The sequence below is a fragment of the Candida oxycetoniae genome (assembly GCF_023343755.2).
Source record: "Candida oxycetoniae strain CBS 10844 chromosome Unknown scaffold17, whole genome shotgun sequence".
Taxonomy (NCBI): Eukaryota; Fungi; Ascomycota; class Pichiomycetes; order Serinales; family Debaryomycetaceae; genus Lodderomyces; species Lodderomyces oxycetoniae.
In genome coordinates, this window is record NW_026055480.1 from 225,216 (window position 1) to 246,463 (window position 21,248).

The 21,248-nt window shown below is 38.8% G+C and overlaps 8 protein-coding genes across 8 annotated transcripts; 3 read left to right on the plus strand and 5 right to left on the minus strand. All coding sequences in view use genetic code 12, as the record gives it.

Annotated features, from left to right (window-relative positions):
- Positions 1-754: 754 nt before the first annotated feature.
- KGF56_004170 (uncharacterized protein) lies at positions 755-3,379 on the minus strand (the record flags this gene model as incomplete). The annotated part of the gene is made up of 1 exon (XM_049325581.1): positions 755-3,379. The coding sequence occupies one exon, from the start codon at positions 3,377-3,379 to the stop codon at positions 755-757; it is 2,625 nt and encodes an 874-aa protein (XP_049178857.1).
- Positions 3,380-3,756: 377 nt separating this feature from the next.
- Positions 3,757-4,269, plus strand: KGF56_004171 (L-methionine (R)-S-oxide reductase; the record flags this gene model as incomplete). The annotated part of the gene is made up of 1 exon (XM_049325582.1): positions 3,757-4,269. One exon carries the CDS (start codon positions 3,757-3,759, stop codon positions 4,267-4,269), a length of 513 nt encoding a protein of 170 aa, XP_049178858.1.
- Positions 4,270-4,730: 461 nt separating this feature from the next.
- Positions 4,731-5,975, minus strand: KGF56_004172 (uncharacterized protein; the record flags this gene model as incomplete). The annotated part of the gene is made up of 1 exon (XM_049325583.1): positions 4,731-5,975. The coding sequence occupies one exon, from the start codon at positions 5,973-5,975 to the stop codon at positions 4,731-4,733; it is 1,245 nt and encodes a 414-aa protein (XP_049178859.1).
- Positions 5,976-8,098: 2,123 nt separating this feature from the next.
- On the minus strand, positions 8,099-9,433 carry KGF56_004173 (uncharacterized protein; the record flags this gene model as incomplete). Its single annotated transcript, XM_049325585.1, has 1 exon — positions 8,099-9,433. The coding sequence occupies one exon, from the start codon at positions 9,431-9,433 to the stop codon at positions 8,099-8,101; it is 1,335 nt and encodes a 444-aa protein (XP_049178860.1).
- Positions 9,434-12,956: 3,523 nt separating this feature from the next.
- On the plus strand, positions 12,957-13,880 carry POP4 (RNase P/RNase MRP complex subunit; the record flags this gene model as incomplete). The annotated part of the gene is made up of 1 exon (XM_049325586.1): positions 12,957-13,880. The coding sequence occupies one exon, from the start codon at positions 12,957-12,959 to the stop codon at positions 13,878-13,880; it is 924 nt and encodes a 307-aa protein (XP_049178861.1).
- A 228-nt stretch (positions 13,881-14,108) lies between these two features.
- SEC5 (exocyst subunit) lies at positions 14,109-17,165 on the minus strand (the record flags this gene model as incomplete). The annotated part of the gene is made up of 1 exon (XM_049325587.1): positions 14,109-17,165. One exon carries the CDS (start codon positions 17,163-17,165, stop codon positions 14,109-14,111), a length of 3,057 nt encoding a protein of 1,018 aa, XP_049178862.1.
- A 326-nt stretch (positions 17,166-17,491) lies between these two features.
- KGF56_004176 (uncharacterized protein) lies at positions 17,492-19,291 on the minus strand (the record flags this gene model as incomplete). Its single annotated transcript, XM_049325588.1, has 1 exon — positions 17,492-19,291. The coding sequence occupies one exon, from the start codon at positions 19,289-19,291 to the stop codon at positions 17,492-17,494; it is 1,800 nt and encodes a 599-aa protein (XP_049178863.1).
- Positions 19,292-19,772: 481 nt separating this feature from the next.
- KGF56_004177 (CCZ1) lies at positions 19,773-21,248 on the plus strand (the record flags this gene model as incomplete). Its single annotated transcript, XM_049325589.1, has 1 exon — positions 19,773-21,248. A coding segment is annotated over one exon (1,476 nt), but the record flags the coding sequence as incomplete, so codon positions are not given.

The following is a 21,248-nucleotide window of genomic DNA, read 5'->3' on the forward strand; positions in this document are numbered from 1 at the left end:
TCGATAGCAACACTACCTCCCTTTGCTCCATAGTGAAGCAACACTTGATGGCTTGTTACAACACTATCTCGCTCTGCTCGATATTGTTGCTAGTCAATGTGATCCACTATCTCGCTTTGCTTGATAGTGGTGCAACTAATTTCAGATCCCCTTGATTACCTCAATCAGAAAGTAATAGACACATTAATATAATATTACGAGGTTATGTCATGAGCCATATATTGGTTTGGTTGCGAAAGGATATTGGAAGGAAACGTATAAAGTAAAATTCAAAAACACAAACACATCTATATCCTATCCCCTCACACCTATATCCTATATATACTGTTACCCCCCCTCACACATCTCTTTTGTCTACTGTTGGGTTACCCAAGTATGTGAGTTTCCAACTTACACAACAAAAAAGGGTAACATCTCTATCCTTTCTCTTTACGGTTTCTTACTTGTATTAATTTTCTCTTATATAAAAGGGTAATAAAATCCGTTTGTAGATATGCTTATCGTATTGAGAACAAAATGCTATAGAGTTTACACTAGAGCTTTAGAATTATAATCACAATACACTCGAGCTAGATGCTCTTTTCTCCTAGGTTTGAGAGTAGTCAGTGTGCTCCACTATCTCGCTCTGCTCGATAGTGTCGTCACCTTTGTTTCCTGTAAACTTGTCCAGACAAGTAATTAGTAACTCCCTCTCAACCCAACCACCAAAAAAAATGGACAATGATGCTTGATTTCTCTTGTACTTTGCCACCATTTACTCACAAAGACGGTATACACCAATATACCCATTTTCATAAGTGACATACAAGATATAAGATATTCGTGCATCTTCGTCATAACAAGCAGTTTTACTCGAATCATCTTCTGACGTTCTCTGCTTTCTAGCACACAATCCAATAATTGTCCCAGAACCATCATCATAGCCAACTGTCAATTTCAGTGCGTTTGGGAAAACATGTTCTTGTCTCATTCCATAAACGCCTCGATAATTGCACAATCTCATTATTGTAATGAATCCTAATTGTGATATGGCTACGAGACACGATAATTCCGGTATTGCCATGGCTATTGACAAACGATTACTATGTCTGTTTTCTTCATGTTGCGGTTGATTCGCATTAAATAATCTTTGTGTAGCACAGGGACAATATAATGATGGGCATTGAAACAATGCAATTTTTTTCGATGTTGTTACAATAAGATATTTATCAATATCAATGTCCGATACGTCACTCGTTGAAAGTTGTCTTTGTATTCTTTTGTACTCATCATTAGGATTGGTCAACTTGTATGACTCCATAGTAGGTTGCCCTAGTAATGTCTCATTTCCAAATTCAACAGTGCTTGCTTTGAAAAAATGAAAACTAGCAGCAAGACCAAGACTAGTAGTATCATGCTTATCTAAGTTATTCTCCAACGCAGCACTTTCTTTCAATATCCTCTTTACCTCCGCCTCTTCATCAATACTGGAATCGCCAAAAACACTTTTTAACGATCCAACAGGTAGAAACCACTTTGTGTCAATGACATTAACTGTCCAGCAGTCTTCAGCCATAATCAATCGAGAAACAATCGTTGGATCACTAAACGCTATCCTTTTGAATCTATAGCTTTCTTGTTGGTGAAGAATCGGATAACCATAATCTTCAATTTCACCACCACGAGACTCTATTACTTCAAAAATTGGATCTGTATAATAGAATTGGTGTTCCTTAGAATACTCATAGTCAGCCTTGGCAAGTGGCCCTTCACTCACTTGGAATTTGAAAACAAAAATAATCAATTCACCCGAGATTGATGCACACGAAACGTAAATTTTTCCTTCAGAATACAGTATTATTGACACATCGGGGATATTATGTAGTATTCGATGAGAAGTAACATGGTAGAATCTTTCATCACCTTGGTGATAATATAATAAAGCCAAAGTTTGTGAATTGTCCGATGTCACAATCACATTATCTTGGAAATCAAGTCCCCATAACGATGCCTTAAGTTTAACTTTATAATCAGGTTGTACCCGTACTTCAGCAAAATTTGGGTAAACGTCTGCTTTCCTTCGTTTGTCATATTTTTCAATATATTCAAAAATAGTCTCAACATTCCAAATGAGAAGGAGCCCATCGTCAACACATGCGCACATTACTTGCCTTGCGTTAAATTCTCCGCTTTTCATATAGTTTATTGTATGTGGATTGCTTGGCCAAGTTGAAATCAATCTATCTACGCTAGGCGTAAAAGATGGCCTTGTTTCAAGTTTCAAACACGGGAAAGGTTGTGGAAGGTTTGTAGTAAGGTCAAAATCATGAAAATACAACTCTGAACCAACGGCAATTACCAAAACTTCTCTTGAATTCATCGATATAATGCAAGTTAGATTATTTTTGTATTTTCTTGCATCGTCTACAAAGTCACAAAATTTGCTTCTGCCTATCAAGTCGAGTTTCAAACCATTATGGAATTTTTCACTAGGCGATCTCAACATCATCTTTGCCAGGTCGGGAGTCTCCGCATTGTCGTAACTTTCGTTAACAAAAGTATCCTGCTGAATTGGAAAGATGAAATTGTTATTATCGGCAATAGTGGTATTCTGTAATGTTGCTTCGCATGAGCCTTTGATGAATCGGAATTTGTTGCCCAACTTGGTATCATTTTGTAAAGACTTGTCAAACAGCGAGGAGACCGTATCTTCCCCTCTTTCCCCATGTTGTATATTCCTAAAACTATCTCTTCTCGTTGTATAAAACCGATCAGAGTCATCCTCCTCCTCCTCCTCCTCCTCCTCCTCCTCTTCCTCCTCATCATCATCAAACCCAGTGCCTTCTTCCAGTAGTTCATCTCTCTGTATCCACCATAAATCTTGTGGATTTTCAAGTGGTTGCCTAGTGAAAATTCGGGCAAAATAAGTAAACAAGGTAGTGTCAATACTGGCAGTATTGTCATCATCAACATCGACATCGACATCATCAACATCATCTTCTTCACTATTTGAGTAGTCGCGATCACGAGTACTCAAATACTCCGAGTCCAAGGCTGACGCCTGCACTTCATTTTCATTTCGTATATTGCTCACTGCAAATGGAGCATTTCTAAGCTGATTAACATATGACAGTTGAAAGGAGTTTTGACGGGACTCATTTGCATCATGATTCCAATCGGTCCGGGACTGGGACTGAGATTGGGAGTGACTATTGGACTGAGACTGGGAGCGACTATTGGACTGAGACTGGGAGCGACTATTGGATTGGGATCGGGAGCGACTATTGGGTTGGTTACCCGGTTGTTGCCAACGACGACGACGACGACGATTTGGTCCTCTTATAGGAATGCACTGTATACCTCGTAGCGCCAAAAAGTTCTCAAACCCAGTCGTATCCATTTAAACCAAGACTAGTAAGGAATATATATCAATAGCGGGTCAAAAAATATGATTCAATTAACAATTAAACCATCTCCAGAAAGGAATGACGTCAAAAAATATGATTCAATTAACAATTATATCGTATCGAGAAAGGAGTGAGTGACGCCGCACAGAAGAGGGCCCCCCTCTCTCTTTAACTGTAACGTGGAGAGAGTCAATGTATAAAGAGCAGGTCATCGCGGCACGTGACCAGCGACAAAACTGGAGAATCACGTGATTTAATTGAAAAATAAAAGAGAGCCTGTATTATAGAAGGAAGGAAGGAAGGAAGGAAGGAAGGGAGCTGAGCTAGCTGAGTTTGTTTTGGTAGATACGTCTGTAGAGGTTTGTTAAGAATGGAGCATCATGCCGATTACACCAATGTTACTGGTCTTTCCAAAAAAGAGACTTTAGAGCACATATTGACCTCGTACGAGGCACTAGTTACTGATAATTGGGTATCTAATTTATCCAATTGTTCGTCTTTATTATGGCACGGCTACCATTCACTCAACATACCAGTGAATTGGACAGGGTTTTATTTAAAGCAAGACAACAACGGTAAACGTGAGTTGGTTTTAGGTCCGTTTCAAGGAAAAGTCGCTTGTCAGGTTATACAATGGGGTAAAGGAGTTTGCGGTACAGCAGCAGCAACGAGTAAAACTCAGTTGGTGTCTAATGTAAATGAATTCCCTGGCCATATTGCGTGTGACGGAGAAACTAAGAGCGAGATTGTTGTGCCAATCGTCAAGGACGATGGAGAAGTTGTGGCGATTATTGACTTGGATTGTTTGGAACTAAACGCTTTTGATGAGGAAGATGTGATTTATTTGGAGAAATTGGCAAAATTGATTAGCAAGTGTCTTTGAGAGAAAAAGAGCCCAAACGGAAGTAAGGTATAGCTCATCTTTCAACTAGACGAGCGAAGCGAGTCTGGTCTCTAGTCTCTCTTCTTGACGAGCGAAGCGAGTCTGGTCTCTAGTCTTCTTCTTTCTACTTTCTTTCGACCAGTCTCTAGTCTCTCCCCTTGACGAGCAAAGCGAGTCTAGTCTCTAGTCTTCTTCTTTCTACTTTCTTTCGACTAGACTCGCTTCGCTCCTCTAGCCTCTAGTCTCTAGTCTCTAGTCTCTAGTCTCTAGTCTCTAGTCTCTAGTCTCTACTTTCTTTCGACTAGACTCGCTTCGCTCGTCTGGTCTCTCTTTTCCTTTTCTTTTTTATTTCTTACTTATTATACATATGTAGACACGACGTTGACACAGATAAATATATATATATATTATTGATACAGTGGCCGGAGGATGTGTGTTTGAGCATAAAGGGGATGTGTGTGCTAGGTACTATGTGATTCATTAGCTTCTGCTCTCCTTTGTTCTTCTCTTTCCAAATTATGATATAACAAACCTTTGGCCTTTTCGACAGCTTGATGCGTACCAGTTATAGTAAACACTCTTTCATCAGATCCATCAGTAGCTTCGCTAATTCCAATCATAGCACCACTAACTTTTCTAACACCTTGAATTCTAGAACCGTTTTTACCAATCAAAGCACCAACCATATCGTTGGGGAAATTAATCGATGCAGTTGCTTTTCTTGTTAACTGATGAGATTTTGGGAAATAGTATGTAGTGCCAACACTTGAAGAAAAATCTTCAATAAGACATCTTGAAATGACCCTCAAAGAATCGTACAAGTCATCTACTGTACCTTGCAATTCCACCAACCTTTCATTTGAGCCCGGCAAAAATGATTTTGAAGCAATCATAGAAACTCCGAAATTCTGTTGAATTTGCTGAATTCTAGCACCTTTAGATCCAATCAATGTCCCCATTTGACTATTGGGGATTAGTAATCTAAGGATTGTTGTTTCTCCTTCAACACATGGTGTCGAGCTCAATTGTTTCAATGGGAAATAGTTGTAAGTCTCAATAGAATATTCGCAAAGCGCTTGAGCAAAATAACTCAATGCTTTTGCACAATCATCCAATTTTCCAGAAACGGTCAAGATCCTTTCATGAGTGCCTGGGGTCAATTTCGAAATCCCTGCTTTAGTATTTGTTTCGTTTCTAATCGAGTCAATAACGCCTCCATTCTGACCAATCAAGCAACCTGCTTCTTTAGCGGAGACCAAGACACGATAGTTGATCAACGCGTCGGCGTTTGATTTGTCGTCTATTGAAGGCAATGATGTAGAATGGTCGTAACCCTCGGATGTGGTCAAGTTCTCGCGTCTTTGTTCTGCCGCTTCTTCAGTAAGTGCCGAGTTGTTGCCATTATCTTTTGTAGCAGTAGTAGCACTGGAATTATTATTATTGTTGTTATTATTATTGGCCAGTGTGTTGGAACCGGAATTTGCGTGACTAGACGGAGCTGATGTGGATGTAGATGCGACAGACTCGGTTCCTGCACCAGCGTTACCAGCGTTACCAGCGTTACCAGCGTTTCCAGCTGCGTTGGCGCTGCTGTCGGTGTTTACTGTAGTGTTGGACGTGGTTGTGGTTGTAGTTGCGGGATCCGTATTTGTAGCTTTGGGCTCGTTTTCAGACGTAAAATTGGTATCAAATAATGATTCAGTCATTATAAGTAATTCAAGCGCTTATAAAAAGGGTCGTGACTGGTTACTTCAAAAGGAATAAACTGGGGTTTGTTTATAATAGAATGTGTTTGATACTAGCGCTCAAATTATTACTAGTTGTTGAAAAATATAAAAAAATTTTTCCATTGTGATTCTCATACATTTTTTATTGCCTTGAGAGTATCACTATACTATCGAGTACACTATCGACTACACTATCGAGCGAAGCGAGATAGTGTAGAAACACCTTGTAGAGACTATCACTACACTATCGAGCACACTATCGAGCACACTATCGAGCACACTATCGAGCGAAGCGAGATAGTGTAGAAACACCTTGTAGAGACTATCGAGTACACTATTGAGCGTAGCAAGATAGGAGAAACACCTTGTAGAGACTATCGACTACACTATCGAGCGAAGCGAGATGGTGGAGAAACGCCTTGTAGAGACTATCACTACACTATTGAGCACACTATCGAGTACACTATCGAGCGAAGCAATATAGGAGAAGTACCTTGTAGACACTTACTACTCTATCGAGCACACTATCGAGCACACTATCGAGCGAAGCGAGATGGCGGAGAGACACCTTGTAGACACTTACTACTCTATCGAGCACACTATCGAGCACACTATCGAGCGAAGCGAGATGGCGGAGAGACACCTTGTAGACACTTACTACTCTATCGAGCACACTATCGAGCACACTATCGAGCGAAGCGAGATGGCGGAGAGACACCTTGTAGACACTTACTACTCTATCGAGCACACTATCGAGCACACTATCGAGCGAAGCGAGATGGCGGAGAGACACCTTGTAGACACTATCGAGCACACTATCGAGCGAAGCGAGATGGTGGAGAAACACCTTGTAGAGACTTACTACTCTATCGAGCACACTATAGAGCGAAGCGAGATGGCGGAGAGACACCTTGTAGACACTTACTACTCTATCGAGCACCCTATTGAGCACACTATCAAGCGAAGCGAGATGGTGTAGAAATACCTTGTAGACACTATTGAGTACACTATTGAGCACATTATCGAGTACACTACCGAGTACACTATTGAGCACGCTATCGAGCACACTATCTCGCTTCGCTTGATAGTGTAGAAACACCTTGTAGACATTATCGAGCACACTATCTCGCTTCGCTTGATAGTGTAGAAACACCTTGTAGACACTATCCAGAGATGCGAGATGGTGCAGAAACACTTTGTAGCGACACTAGTACTGTAGTAATAAAGAGCAGCTATCATTGTCTTATTCTCCAGTGTATGTAATGGAAATGATACTGTTTAATTGGATGATTTTCGTGTAGAGATGACGTTTGGCAGGGTATGAGGTAGAGCTGACGCTAATGGAGGAGGGAAGGGGGAGGACAATAGAGATGAGCATGCTATATAATGAATGGTGAAAGGAGAGGGAAGGGGGATGACAATAGAGATGAGCATGCTATATAATGAATGGTGAAAGGAGAGGGAAGGGGGAGGACAATTAGAGATGAGCACTTTGTCAGGGTATGAGGCAGAACTGAGAAACGTGAGATGAAAGATAGCCCCCCGTTCATTCGCGTTAGTTTTACCTCATATTCTGACAATGTGCTACTCTCTACATGAAGATTATCGAAAATTAATAGTATCATTTCTATCGAGCAGAGCGAGATAGTGCAGTTGATAGTGTCTACAAAGTGTTGGTACACTATCGAGCAGAGCGAGATAGTTGATAGTGTAGTCGATAGTGTCTACAAAGTGTAGCCGATAGTGTCTACAAAGTGTAGTCGATAGTGTAGTTGATAGTGTAGTCGATAGTGTCTACAAAGTGTAGCCGATAGTGTCTACAAAGTGTAGTCGATAGTGTAGTTGATAGTGTAGTCGATAGTGTCTACAAAGTGTAGCCGATAGTGTCTACAAAGTGTAGTCGATAGTGTAGTTGATAGTGTAGTTGATAGTGTCTACAAAGTGTAGCCGATAGTGTCTACAAAGTGTAGTCGATAGTGTAGTTGATAGTGTAGTTGATAGTGTCTACAAAGTGTTCTACACTATCTCGCTTCGCTCGATAGTGTACTCGATAGTGTACTCGATAGTGTACTTCTAATTCTCCACTACTCATTCTCTTACATTCACAAGACTCCTATATAATCCTTTGCATTAATTGTGGCGTAACTTCCTCTTCTAAAAGGTGTACTACTGCCAGATAAGTTAATAAATCCTCTTGATGATGTTGGTGTTGCTATTAATGGATCAATTGCATCATCATCTCTGAGCATACTCAAATCGTCATCTTCATTACAAACCATATCGGCAAAAGAATAAAAATCAATTGTGGGAGTAGAAACGGTCTCCTCCTCCTCCTCCTCTTCTTCTCCTTCCTCCTTCTCTTTTTCTTTTTCTCTTGATTGGCTTCTTGTATGGCGAGTTGCACCAGCAAAACTTGAAGATCTTTTGTTTAATAGAAAAGGTGGTTGATTTAAAGGTTGTGGTTTACTAAATGAAAAGCCAGTGGTTGATTTTGACAAGCTGAGCTTGCCTGCAGGACCGGAGCTGCTGCTGTTGTTGTTGTTGTTGTTGTTGTTGCTATTGTTCAGTTTGGAGTGATCCAATTTGGATATAATCAGTTGTGAAATGATACTTCTCGCTCTCGGCCTAAATGTTGGTGATATTGCATCGCCTTGTGCTATTTCCAGATTCAGAGGCGTAGAATAGTTTTGGAAGCTGCCAACAGAGTGTTTATGAGGATCAAAAGGTTTAATATCGTCATCATCCATTTCGTAATCCTCGTCACAATAGCAATTCAATTTGACTTGGTCCAATTGGATATTTGGATTCGCCAAGATTTCGGTTGTTTTATCCAAGATGGGACTAGTATAGTTCTCTATACTATAGTGCGCGGGAGTTTCAGGATTAGCCAAACCAGTAAGATAATCGTTATTTGAAACTGATCTTTCGAATATATCGCTAGCTGAGGAGTTGCTAGAGATTGCGCAAGTATGGGGGGGTCGTGAGGTGGTGGTAGTAGTACCAGCAGCAGCAGCAGCAGCAGTAGCAGTAGTAGCAACTTGTTGCTGCTGCTGTTGCCGCAGATTATGCTCATGATGCAGATGCAGATGCTCCTGTTGCAGCTGTTGCAGCTGTTGCAGTTGCTTCTCCTGCTGTGTATGAGTAACAGGAGATAGTTTTAACTTGTTGATTGTTTTTTTCACAAACTTGTTAAATTTTTCACTTATATGTGGATCTTCATAATTACTCAGTCTTGCTGTATTAAAACTTGTATTGCTAGTACTTTTACAGCTTGTGTTGTGTAAATAGTTCAAGTTCCTCGAGGTATTACATGAATTGAAATTTGTGGCTGGAGAATTAACCTCGTCAATCGATGACGACAGGTTACTATAGAGATTAAAATTGACATTATTGTGGGTAGTCGCACTATTAGTCGCAGTAGTAAATTGTTTGGACATTTAAGGAAAGAAGAAAACTGTCAAGGATTTCAAGGTAAAAGGGCAATAAAAAAGGATAGAACTAAAGTAGAATTTGATTAGTAGTAGGCTGTAAATGAGATTCTGAAACTGCCCATAAAGGTTGTTGTTGTTGTTGTTGTTGTTGTTGTTGTTACTAGTAAGTGAAAAAATAAATTGTAGATCAATAATCAATGACTATTGTGTATAGGGAGAATATATGAAAAATATATATAAATATATGAAACCACAGGGGGGGGGGAGACACGGGAGGGAGGGAGGAACACAGGTGTGAGTGAGGGTCAGATAAGTCGTGTCTATATCTTAAACTATTCTTAAAAGAGATTTCAATCAAACACACTTCAAGAGGGGAATTCAATCAAGGGGGATATCTACTACTAGTTTTATATACTAAAGAGAGTGAAAAAAAAAGAGAGAAGCTCGCATTGTTAGTGTACAGTGCTCTTTTTTTTTTTAGATGATCTTTACTTCATTTGCAGTGAGACCACTGGAAGTTTTTTTAGTGATGACCAAAAATATAAAGATAAAATACACGCACAGTTTATGGTACAACGAACCGTCAAACCAGTTTCTATCACGCATTTGGCATCACCTATCGTGCATCACGCATGACGCACTAAAATTACAATACCAACAAGACTATCGAGCAAACAAGACTATCGAGCAAACAAGACTATCGAGCAAACAAGACTATCGAGCAAACAAGACTATCGAGCAAACAAGACTATCGAGCAAACAAGACTATCGAGCAAAGCGAGATAGTCTTGTGTGGTATTTAACAACATGACTATCGAGCAAAGCGAGATAGTCATGTAGCGTGGTGTGTAAAGAAAAGCGATATTGTTGGTGTGGTATTTATAGAATAGCGATATTGTTTGTGTGTAAAAAAAAGCGATAAAAAATTATCGAGCAAGACATTGGAGCAAAGCGAGAATATAGGGCGAGACTAGGGCAAAACTAGGGCGAGACTAGAGCGAGACTAGGGCGAGACTATCAGGCAAGACTAGAGCAATACCATTGGGCAAGACCATTGGGCAAGACCATCTCGCTTTGCTCGATAGTCTTGATAGTCTTGATAGTCTTGATAGTCTAGTGGCTAGTGTCGGCTACATAAACTACAAAAGTCACATATCCCACAAAGTCAAATATCCCACAAAATCATACTATCCTACAGTCATACTATCCTACAATAATACTATCCTAATACTATCCCACAGTCATACTCACCCACAGTAATACTACCACGTATCTGTAATTTCTATTTTTCGTATCTCATCAACAAAAGTGAAACAAAGCGATGGGATTGTAATGCCTCTTGTAAATGAGGCTTGACGATGGAGCTCTACTCAATAGAGTCAAAGGGCAACTAGTACCTCTACTTAATAGAGTCAAAGGGCAACTAGTACCTCTACTCAACAGTGTCAAAGGGCAACTAGTACCTCTACTCATTAGTGTCAAAGAGCAAGGGGGGTTGAAAAAGACAGACAGACTTATCTCTAGTTATAATTTAGATCACCCATCTTAACAGCAACTTCACTGCTATTCATTTAACTGAAATTTATATAGCTAAAAATACATGCAAAAATACATTGCCAGAATACATTGCCAGAATACATTGCCAGAATACATTGCCAGAATACATTGCCAGAATACATTGCCAGAATACATTGCCAGAATACATTGCCAGAATACGTAGCCTGATTTACCTCATTTCTACTGCAATTCGACTTAACTCCAACTCGGGTCTCTTTGAAATACCACTTTGGTTTCAGTGGTTATCAATGGCAAGTAAAAATAATGGCAAGCAAAAAATATTAATAGCAAGAGGAGATAAAATATTAATGGATCTTACAGTTTAATTGATAAGATTTGAAAGAATAGCTTTCAGCTGTATTCAGCACATTGACTAACGAAAAAGATACGATCAAACCGTGTGTCTTTTGCTGTATTTCCCCTATAAAACCTTTTTCTTAGTAAACTTTCACCTTTTTCTTAGTAAAATTTGCACCTTTCTCTTTAGAAACTTGCACCTTTTTATGCCACATGTATTCATTTAGTGAAGAATACAAGAAAAATGGCGTTATAAACAAAGACTCACAATGTCACAAAACATTTTTTCCTTGTTTCAAAAGAGATTCATATAGAAAGAATGGGTTTGATAGCAAGGGACCCCTATATAACTTGTTCCCATCCTCTTTCGATTCCTAAACTTTTCTCCTTGTTTATTTTCTTTTTATTTTTATTTTTATTTTTGATTTATTTAGCCGACGTCAAATGCATGTTTGTAAAAGAAGAATGAAAATCATACGATTTACATTCTCTTTACATTGAAACTCATCTCCCCAAAGTATCCTAACCTATTCTAACCTATACTAACCTATTCTAACCTATACTAACCTATTCTAACCTATACTAACCTATTCTAACCTATACTAACCTATTCTAACCTATACTAACCTATTCTAACCTATACTAACCTATGCTAACCTATGCTAACCTGTATGCTAACCTGTAACGTGACCTGTCTTTTTCAAGGTATCCTAACCTGTCCATCTTTCTTTAAATACCCCTAACCTGTGTATCCCCTAGGCCGGGAGCCGGGAGCCGGGAGCCGGGGCTCTGCACCTCAACACTATCGAGCAGAGCGAGATAGAAACACTAAGCCTGTTACAACACTATCGAGCAGAGCGAGATAGACACTGACTAGCCTGGTACAACACTATCGAGCAGAGCGAGATAGGAATACCAATTAGCCTGTTACAACACTATCTCGCTCTGCTCGATAGAAACACTATCTCGCTCTGCTCGATAGAAACACTATCTCGCTCTGCTCGATAGAAACACTATCTCGCTCTGCTCGATAGAAACACTATCTCGCTCTGCTCGATAGAAACACTATCTCGCTCTGCTCGATAGAAACACTATCTCGCTCTGCTCGATAGAAACACTAAGCCTGTTACAACACTATCTCGCTCTGCTCGATAGTGTTGGTGTTGGTGTTGGTGTTGGTGTTGGTGTTGGTGTTATTGTACCACATCACGTGATTTTCCATTCTCGGAAAAACAATTTTCCGTCATACCTCATCTCATCTCATCTCATCTCATCTCATTAAGTAGAGCGAGGTAGTGGTGCAACACTGTCTACACAGACACTATCGACACTGTCTACACAGACACTATCGACACTATCGACACTATCGACACTATCTCGCTCCGCTCGATAGTTCGATAGTGAAGCCACCAAGTGTTGCTCCACTATCTCGCTCCGCTCGATAGTGTCTGGAGGTCAATAGACCTAATATTGACCCCCAAACTAGAGTGCAATAGTTCTTTCTTAGTAGCGGTATATACATGTAGATAGCTCAAAGGCATTTCTATTTCTTTTAAACCTCTTCTCGTGACCACCACCCATGACCTACAAACAATATTGAAAAAAATAATTAATAGATGTACAATTCTTTCCTTGATACAAAACAAACGCAAGAACCAAAATACCTAGGTGTACAATGTCCGGTACGAATGAACTAGAAAAACACTTACTCACAAGATGCTACGACTCGCATCATGAAATTTTACAAGTCTTGGAATCTAGATACTCTACAGAAGGTTCTGCATCGTCGAAATCCAACATTTACTTCAAATCCAATGACGAACCGTTTAAAAAACGTAAACTTAATCTACTTCAACAAGACAACTCATGTGATATACCAGTTATAAGGAAGCAGTCGACTAGGAAAGAGTTGAAAGAGTACATGAACAAAACCTTGACCAATCAAAGAAAATTGATTAAAAAAGTCCAGCGTCTTCGAAAAACTGGTAAACCTTTTGATTTACAAGATTACCTCGATCGATATAATGTTCCAAAGTTTGAAAACTTTATTCAAATGAACCAACTATGGCAAAGCTATATTCAAAACATACTTTCTTATGATGGTAAGTTCCAATTCCAAATCTCAAACATTTTGCCAAAACTCGTTAATGCTGATTTTAATGGATGTTTTATAACTGTTTTACAATCAAGAAATACAAACGTTGTAGGGACAAGGGGTATCGTTGTTTGGGATAGTCAACACTCATTTATAGTTGTTACTCCTAGGGGCGAAGATTCGAGGGAGTGGACTGATGGGAGGGACGTTAACTTTCTCTCACCAACTGAACTAATTGGTGGATTTAAGGTTATTCCAAAACAGCACACAATGTTTGGCTTTGAAATCATTGTTCCTCACAATAATAACAACAATAATAAGGAGGAGGAGGAGGAGGATAATGTATTAGAGAGGGAGCATGGAGAGAATGATTTAGTCGAGGGCAACGATGACGACTTTGTAGAATCTATCGCATTCACAATAATAGGTTCCAGGTTCGAACTACGAAGCGTTGACAGGTCGTCTAAAAAATTCAAGAATCATCCAATACAAGATGTTTTGTGATTAAATATATTATGGAAAACAGGAACTTTGGATACTGGATTCAACCAGGCAATTGGGCCTTGTCACTAAAAGTGTAACTCAAAAACACCTTTACTTAGGCCACCCATACACTCTTTTTCATCGTGTCAAGTGGCAGCTAGTGTGCAACACTATCTCGCTCTGGTAGATAGTGTCACTAGTCTCCTCGACTATCTCGCTCTGCTCGATAGTGTTTCTTCTTTCTTTCAATCAAAAACAATTGAATTGTATAGCAGTATCCTTTAAATATTGGTTCAATACATCATCGATATCATCATACATTTCTAAAATCTTCTCGTCCGATATTTCCTTCTTTGCAGCTTCAATTTCATTAAGAAGCAACTGGTATATTTTACTTGTCGATTCATTGAACTTCAAATACTTGGAAGACTCAAAAATGTGCTCAATAAATCGACAATCTAAATTCAAATTTAATAAACTTGTTGCATTAACGAAATGTTGGTTGGTTCGAAAATTATCCAAAATGTTTTTCAAAAATGACATTTGCAATTCATTTAGTATTGTTACAAAGATTTCCTCGCTTGTTAATGGCTTTAACCAATGTACAAGCTTGACAAAATATACCAATACTTCAAAGACAAAGCCGTCTACTGTTAATGGCGACTTGGAATAGGCTAATGATGATGACGATGGTGACGATGACAATGGTGATGGTTCAACATCTTTGCCATTTGTTTCTGGATTCATGGCAAGGAAAAAGTTATTGGTAATGTTGGCCACATAACCCTTTTCATTATTTAGAATATCATCAATTATAGTCAAGCTGGCCTTGTCTATATCTGTAAATAACTTCAAATTTTGTTTAGATAATTTTTTGGAATATTGTTTGTCAAATTCCACTATTAATCTAGGGTACGTTATACGCGATAATTTGTCAAAATTGTTCATTGTCAAGATCTTGAATATCTCAATGCTGGATCCACTATTATTGTTATTGATGGTGGTGGTGATAATGGCAAGATCATTTCGATGCAATCCTTGTCTATCTATGTTATATTTCTTCATCATTGAATCAACAACTATATTTAAAGTACGCATGAACTGAATTTCTATACTCATCAATATTCTTTTGCTTGGATAGTTTGCCACAATATTAAACTCGCTTTCTTCAGTACCAACAGTAACAATTTTCGCAATCTTTTTGATCATATACAATTGATAATACTCGATAATATTCATCAATTTAGTACATGAACCATCTTTTAGATTATGTCTCCCTTCTATTTTCCAGTCTTCCATTTCATAAAATTGCGAACAATCATTGACCCAAGTTGAACATATGGCCTCCAAGATTTTCTGATTTATTTGAACTGAGGAATTCTTCAATTGCTTTAATGACTTATTAGTATCTTGGTATCTACTCACATTCCCAATACTCCCAACCACTTTCCCCAACCTTTGCATAAATTTGTTAACAGTTGCTTGTATTACCCCAAGATGATATGCTGTAGATAAAGAGTTGGCATAACATGGAACAAACTGCTTATAATTGGATGGCAGTGACTCTAGCTGTTGAACACCACCAGTTTTATCTTTACTCTCATCAGCAAATAAGGTGACCAACACCATCACGACTTGATCAATAACTTTCAAAAACAGGTCCCTTATTGTTCCATTGGGGTCTACTCCCAACCTATAATAATGGGCATAATTATTAAAAAATTTATCAGCAAGTCGAAGAAACAAGACTTCAAGGTAGTTGATAAAATTCAATAACACCAACCAAGTCTCGTTCACCAAACTCAAATCAAGGGAATCATTAGTTCCAAATGCCTCTTCAATAATATTCATTTTGTCCTCATTTGTTTTAGCAAATTTGATATCCTCTTTATATTTTTCATACTTATCTGCAATATAATTAATATGCGATCCATTTCTTTTCTCAACCTTGAGTGATGCAACATAATCAATCAACTTGTTCTGCATGAGCAAAAATTTACCATCAAATTTCCCGACTTGGTATTCGAAATCATTATCAAGAATTTCAATTTGTTTATTGAGAAAATCGGTGATTGGCCCTAATTGAACAAAATTCTCCTCCTTTTCTTGACCTTTTGTTGATATCTTGAGCAAACTCTCTACTAATGTCATAAATTTGGAGTTATCGGTGGTATATGTAGAATCAGTTCCGCGTCTACTGTTGACTTCATGATCCAATGATAATAATTCAGCATGAACCTTGTTTCTATACTGACTGGCTATCTGATCAACTTCGTTAAACACCGTGGTTATTAATGTCTTCTTCAATGCGTTCTCATCAGCCAAATCTTTCAAGTTCGCTTCCAAAACAGACGAGTCTGATTGCAGTGCTTTCGATTCTTGTCGAATTTTTTCAGCTTGGTGGTTACTTCTTGCCTCGAAATCTCGTTGGAATTGCCTCTTTTGACGCACGTATAAATTATATTCATTGATAAACTTGTTATTGTCATTTGCCGAAAGAGCCTGAATCAAGCTCAAAGGTAGATTGAAAAAGAATTCATTAGCTTTAATAAATTCGAGAATATTGGCTATTTTTTGCTCTTTTGCTCGATTATCTGAAATAGGCCGAATCATAAGCGATGTTGTGGTGATCAAGTTGTTCAACGAAGCCTCCAATTCCGATGAAATATCACCACCGTGAGTTGCTGTTGTTTCTGCTCCTTTACTGGTAAATGCCAATTTGTGTCGGCGAGGGTTGAAAACCTTTGAGTTTTCTCTATCCTGTTGCACTTTAGTTTTCTGGTTTACAAACTCAGCCAATAACTTGTCTATACATTGTTTGCAATCGACAAATTTCTCGAAATTTACTTCAATATCATGCCTTAAATCGCTGGTATATGAATGTATGCTTTTCTCCAAAACTTTCAACGCACTACCCAACTCTGCTAAAGGTGTGTCCTTGTGAACCGTGGTCAAATATTTATACGAGTTGAATTCTTGTGAACTGACTAGAAAGTTATTCACAACTGCGTCACCTGGTGATTGGATGATGCCCTTGCGCATCAAGTCCTGTATGATATTGGAGCCTTTACCTTTCAATGGATCCTCAAGGTCATGTTCATGTTCGTGTTTCAAAATGTTCATCTTTCCCGCGGTCGAGTCGTCCAACCTATTCAAAAGCTTGAATCGCTCTTCCACTGTCAAATCGGATGCTCTCATAGGGTAGCTTTCATCAATATTGACCACATCTTCCCGCCGTGTAGGACGTAATGTCCCAAGTCCATACGTGGCTAGCAACTCAGCTTCCAGGGGACTATAATCCAACATTTCTCAATACTAATTACCTGCCAATAACAGCTCAAAGTTTCGCCAAATACTACCAAATACTACTTTGTAAAGTATCAAGGAGTTATTTCTTTATACAGACAACTCTCCTATACCATCAAATACCCCTCTGTACCCCTGTATAGCTCACTTCTCTACAACTCTTTTGGTTATTCATTCCACCTTCTTGTTTCGCTTGGTGACATTTTTCATTATCAACAAAACGCTACCAAATGACTATAAACCATCCAACGACGACCCATCGGGGGTTTGGGATTGGTGTTTAGGGGCTATATAACGTTTACAGCTATGATACTTGTTTCTATTTATTAGTTGACGATGGTCTTGTGTTGCTCCTCTTCAAGCTTTTTGATTCTTTTTTTGAGAAAAGCTCGAAACTCCTTCAGGTTGGATGAATTGGGTTCAGCTTCCATCAAAGAGTAAACAAGTTGTTTAAAATCATCCACCAATCTCTTATCATCCACCAATCTCCTATCATCTACCCCCCATCTCCTATCATCGAGGTTCTCCTTGTTATAACATTTCATGATTCTTTTCCAATTGACCTTTTCCAAAGATGGATATTTCAATTCTCGAATCTTTTTCAATATCCAAATCTCAACTTGATTATTATTAGTACTCATTTTGCATTGCACGGTTATTTTACTCTCTTTGGCATTGAGTTGGGTCCATTTATATCGACATTGAATACGCGATCTAGTACCGTTCATCTTTTCACTAATAATAGTCCAGTTGATCTTTTTTATTGCCAGCTCTAGACTATCTTCTGAGGTGGTGGTGGTGGTGATTCTCAAGTCATAAACCAATTCATTGACAACTTTAATCAATCTCGCTTCTTCTTCAGCACTCCATTTCTTCGATGCTCTTGAATTACCACATTTCAAATAATTTCTCCATCTATCGCGACAATCCTCAGGCATTCTTCCTAAAAGTTCACCAATCTGTTTCCACTTGCCAACATGAACAACAGCCAAATCTCGTAGTCTCGCATCATCTTCACTCGTCCATTTGGCTCTCGTGTCAAAAATATGATACCGTCTTCTAATGTGTTTATAAACGCTTGACTGACTCCTATATGAAATCGCTTTGCATACATGTTTCCAAAACTTATCAACCTTACGTTCCTCTGTCCAAATGCGCTCACACAACTGGGCCCTTGTCCAACTTCTAAGGCGACATACACCTGCCAAATAGAAATCAATTATCTCGTCCTCGTCACGTACAAAAGGTCTTGGTTTATCTCTTTTTTCCAAAGGTACGTTTTCCTCGTACCATTTGTTGGCTTTTTCAGCAGTTACATGGATAAGGTCATCTATATCAAAGATGCCCTTGTAATCTTCATCAGAATGCCTTGCCGTGAAAGTATCATCACTATTTGCTGCTGTTGAAAAATCATCTTCCAACTCCTTCAATGTATTTGCACTTTCCCCATCTTCCAACTCCTTCGGGGTATTTTCCCCATCGTTGAGTTCCTCTTCTTCAACCATGGCGTTAGCTGCCGCCAATAGTCGCGCTTGTTGCTCCTCATTAAGGTCACATGCTCTGTCCATAGTTTCAAAACACACAGATTTGGTGCCATTTTTATGGACAACCAATGATGAAGAAGAAGAAGAACAAGAAGATGATGTTGGTGAATTTATTTCGGATTTCGTCTCTTGAAGAAGCTTCTCTTGAGGAAGCTTCTCTTGAGGAAACTTCTCTTCATTTGTATCACCTTCTTCTCTTGCATTGGGCTCAGTTTCAATGCCTTTCGCGTCTTTATCAAGCTCATCTCTACCACCAACATTGTCTCGTCTACCATTAACCTCGACTCCGTCACTTTTTACCTTCTTTTTATGCTTCTGATGACTATTCTCTTTACTCTTTCGCTTCTTACCTTTGGATTTCACCGAGTACAAAGTTTCTTCCCCAAAACTATTACTGTTACCGTCGTACTTATCCTTACTTCTCTTTACATTAGCATCAACTGCATTCTTGACTCGACCCTTGTCCTTAACAGACACTTTGCCCGAAACACTTTCTTTATGCAAATGCTTGAGATTCACAACCTTCCCTTTCTCTCCAGAAGATGCCCAGTCGCTTGTATGCTTCCTCTTGTGGGTCTTCATTGGATGATGAACTCTTGATGAAAAAGGAATTACCCAGCTTGAATGTTAATTAAGTGAAAAGTTACCCTGCTAAAAAAAAATTTCGCAAAAGTTACCCTGCTCAAAAAAAGGCTTCCCGCAAAGTTACCCTGCTCAAAAAAAAAGTTTCCTAAAAGTTACCCTGCTAAAGACACTTTCCCCCCCCAATAAAGTTACCCTGCTAAAAGATTGTTCCCACTTCTACTTACCCTGCTTATTTTTAGTTATTCTGCTTATTATTTGTCCTCCACTTTTAGTTATTCTGCTTATTGTTATTGAAAATCTTTTTTTGTCTGTCTGTTGTGTTTTCACATCTTGCGACACCATCATCTTTTCAACAAACAAAGCCATTTCTTATCTTGTTGATGCCTTAAAGACCCACCAACAATCTTCATTTCCCATATCTTTGGTGGGGGAGACGAGTCATAATAGTTTGCAATTTGGTAAAAGTAGTCATGATACTATGAGCAGTTACTTTTCTCAATATCTACCGCACATAAACCTTCCAATAGCTTTTCAAAAAGATGGCTCTGAGACTGAGTCTGTAACTTCATCTGTAAGCGAGCACAAGAAAGGAGAGGATGGTCATGTTGAGTATATATGTGTTTTCACCACTAGTGATTTTGATTGTCCAGAAACCACCAATGAGACATTACAAAATCAGATTTTGATGTTTATACATAGTGACGCGGATGCTAGTACACGTATCAAGGACACTTTTGCCAAAACACGGTTAATCGGATTGTTAAAGGGAGTTTGGGCATTTACAAGTGAATTCGAAAGGAGCCCTCAAGAGGTGGAGGAAAAGAGGGCAGCGAAAAGTGTTGATTTGTCATTGACAGTCAAAGGATCAAAAGATTCCATTCTTATTATTCAATTAGAAAACCACTACTATCTAACTTGTTGCATTAAATCAATAGATGATATCGTTTTGAAGCAATTGAAACATATTCTTTTTCAACAGTATTCCTTTTTCAAATTGCACGAAAAATCAATATCATCCTTGAAATCCGAGATGGATCTGGAAACAGTGGGTTTGATATTAAGTCGTTATTGGACAAAATTTATTGCTACATACAATCTGGCAAAAATTGGTGGGATTGGTGAGTTGAAATGGCCCAATCTTTTAAGCTGTCCTGGGTTTTTGAGGCTTTTCATAGATAATCATAGTTTATATAAAAAGTCGTCTATCAGCATTCCTAAACGAACTCAAGAGGATTTTATAGAATTATTGAAAAAAGAGGCGATGGTACCATTTGGAATAATTGTCAACTGTGTCGATAAAGTAGCAATGAAAAAGTTTGGATTGATTTATTGCAGTACCCTTACGGAGCAGATGAGTCAAGATTCATTGATTCAAATTTATAACTGGTTAGAACTGGATAGTTGGCTATCATCGGACAAGACACATATTTTACAACATCAAGATCCAGATGTAAACTTGAAAAGAGAGGATGACCCATCACCTTCGTTTTTGCAGTCCAATATGTTTGACCCTATGACGCTAACTAACAACTTAATAACACAGCCGTTGTATACAGTTTCAGGGTTGATGAACTTGAGGCTGTCTGATGATGCCAACGGAGACGAAGTAAGCAGACAAAAACAACAAGAGGGGACAACTGATAGCAGGTGGTTTTCTTTACCTTTGGTTTTTAGGAAGATGAGCTTGGTAGAGAATAATACCGGAGACGAGGTAGAGCCAATTGACCAGCGTCTAATGGATGCACAATCAGAATCACAATCACAACCACAACCAGAATCACAACCACAACCAGAATCACAACCAGAACCAGAACCACAACCAGAATCACAATCACAAATATTGCAGCCTCAGTCACAAGAATCTTATCAAGTGCAGAATGGTGGATTATTTCCTGAAGTAGAAGAAGAAGAAGAAGAAGAAGAAGAGGAGGAGGAGGAGGAGGAGGAGGAGGAG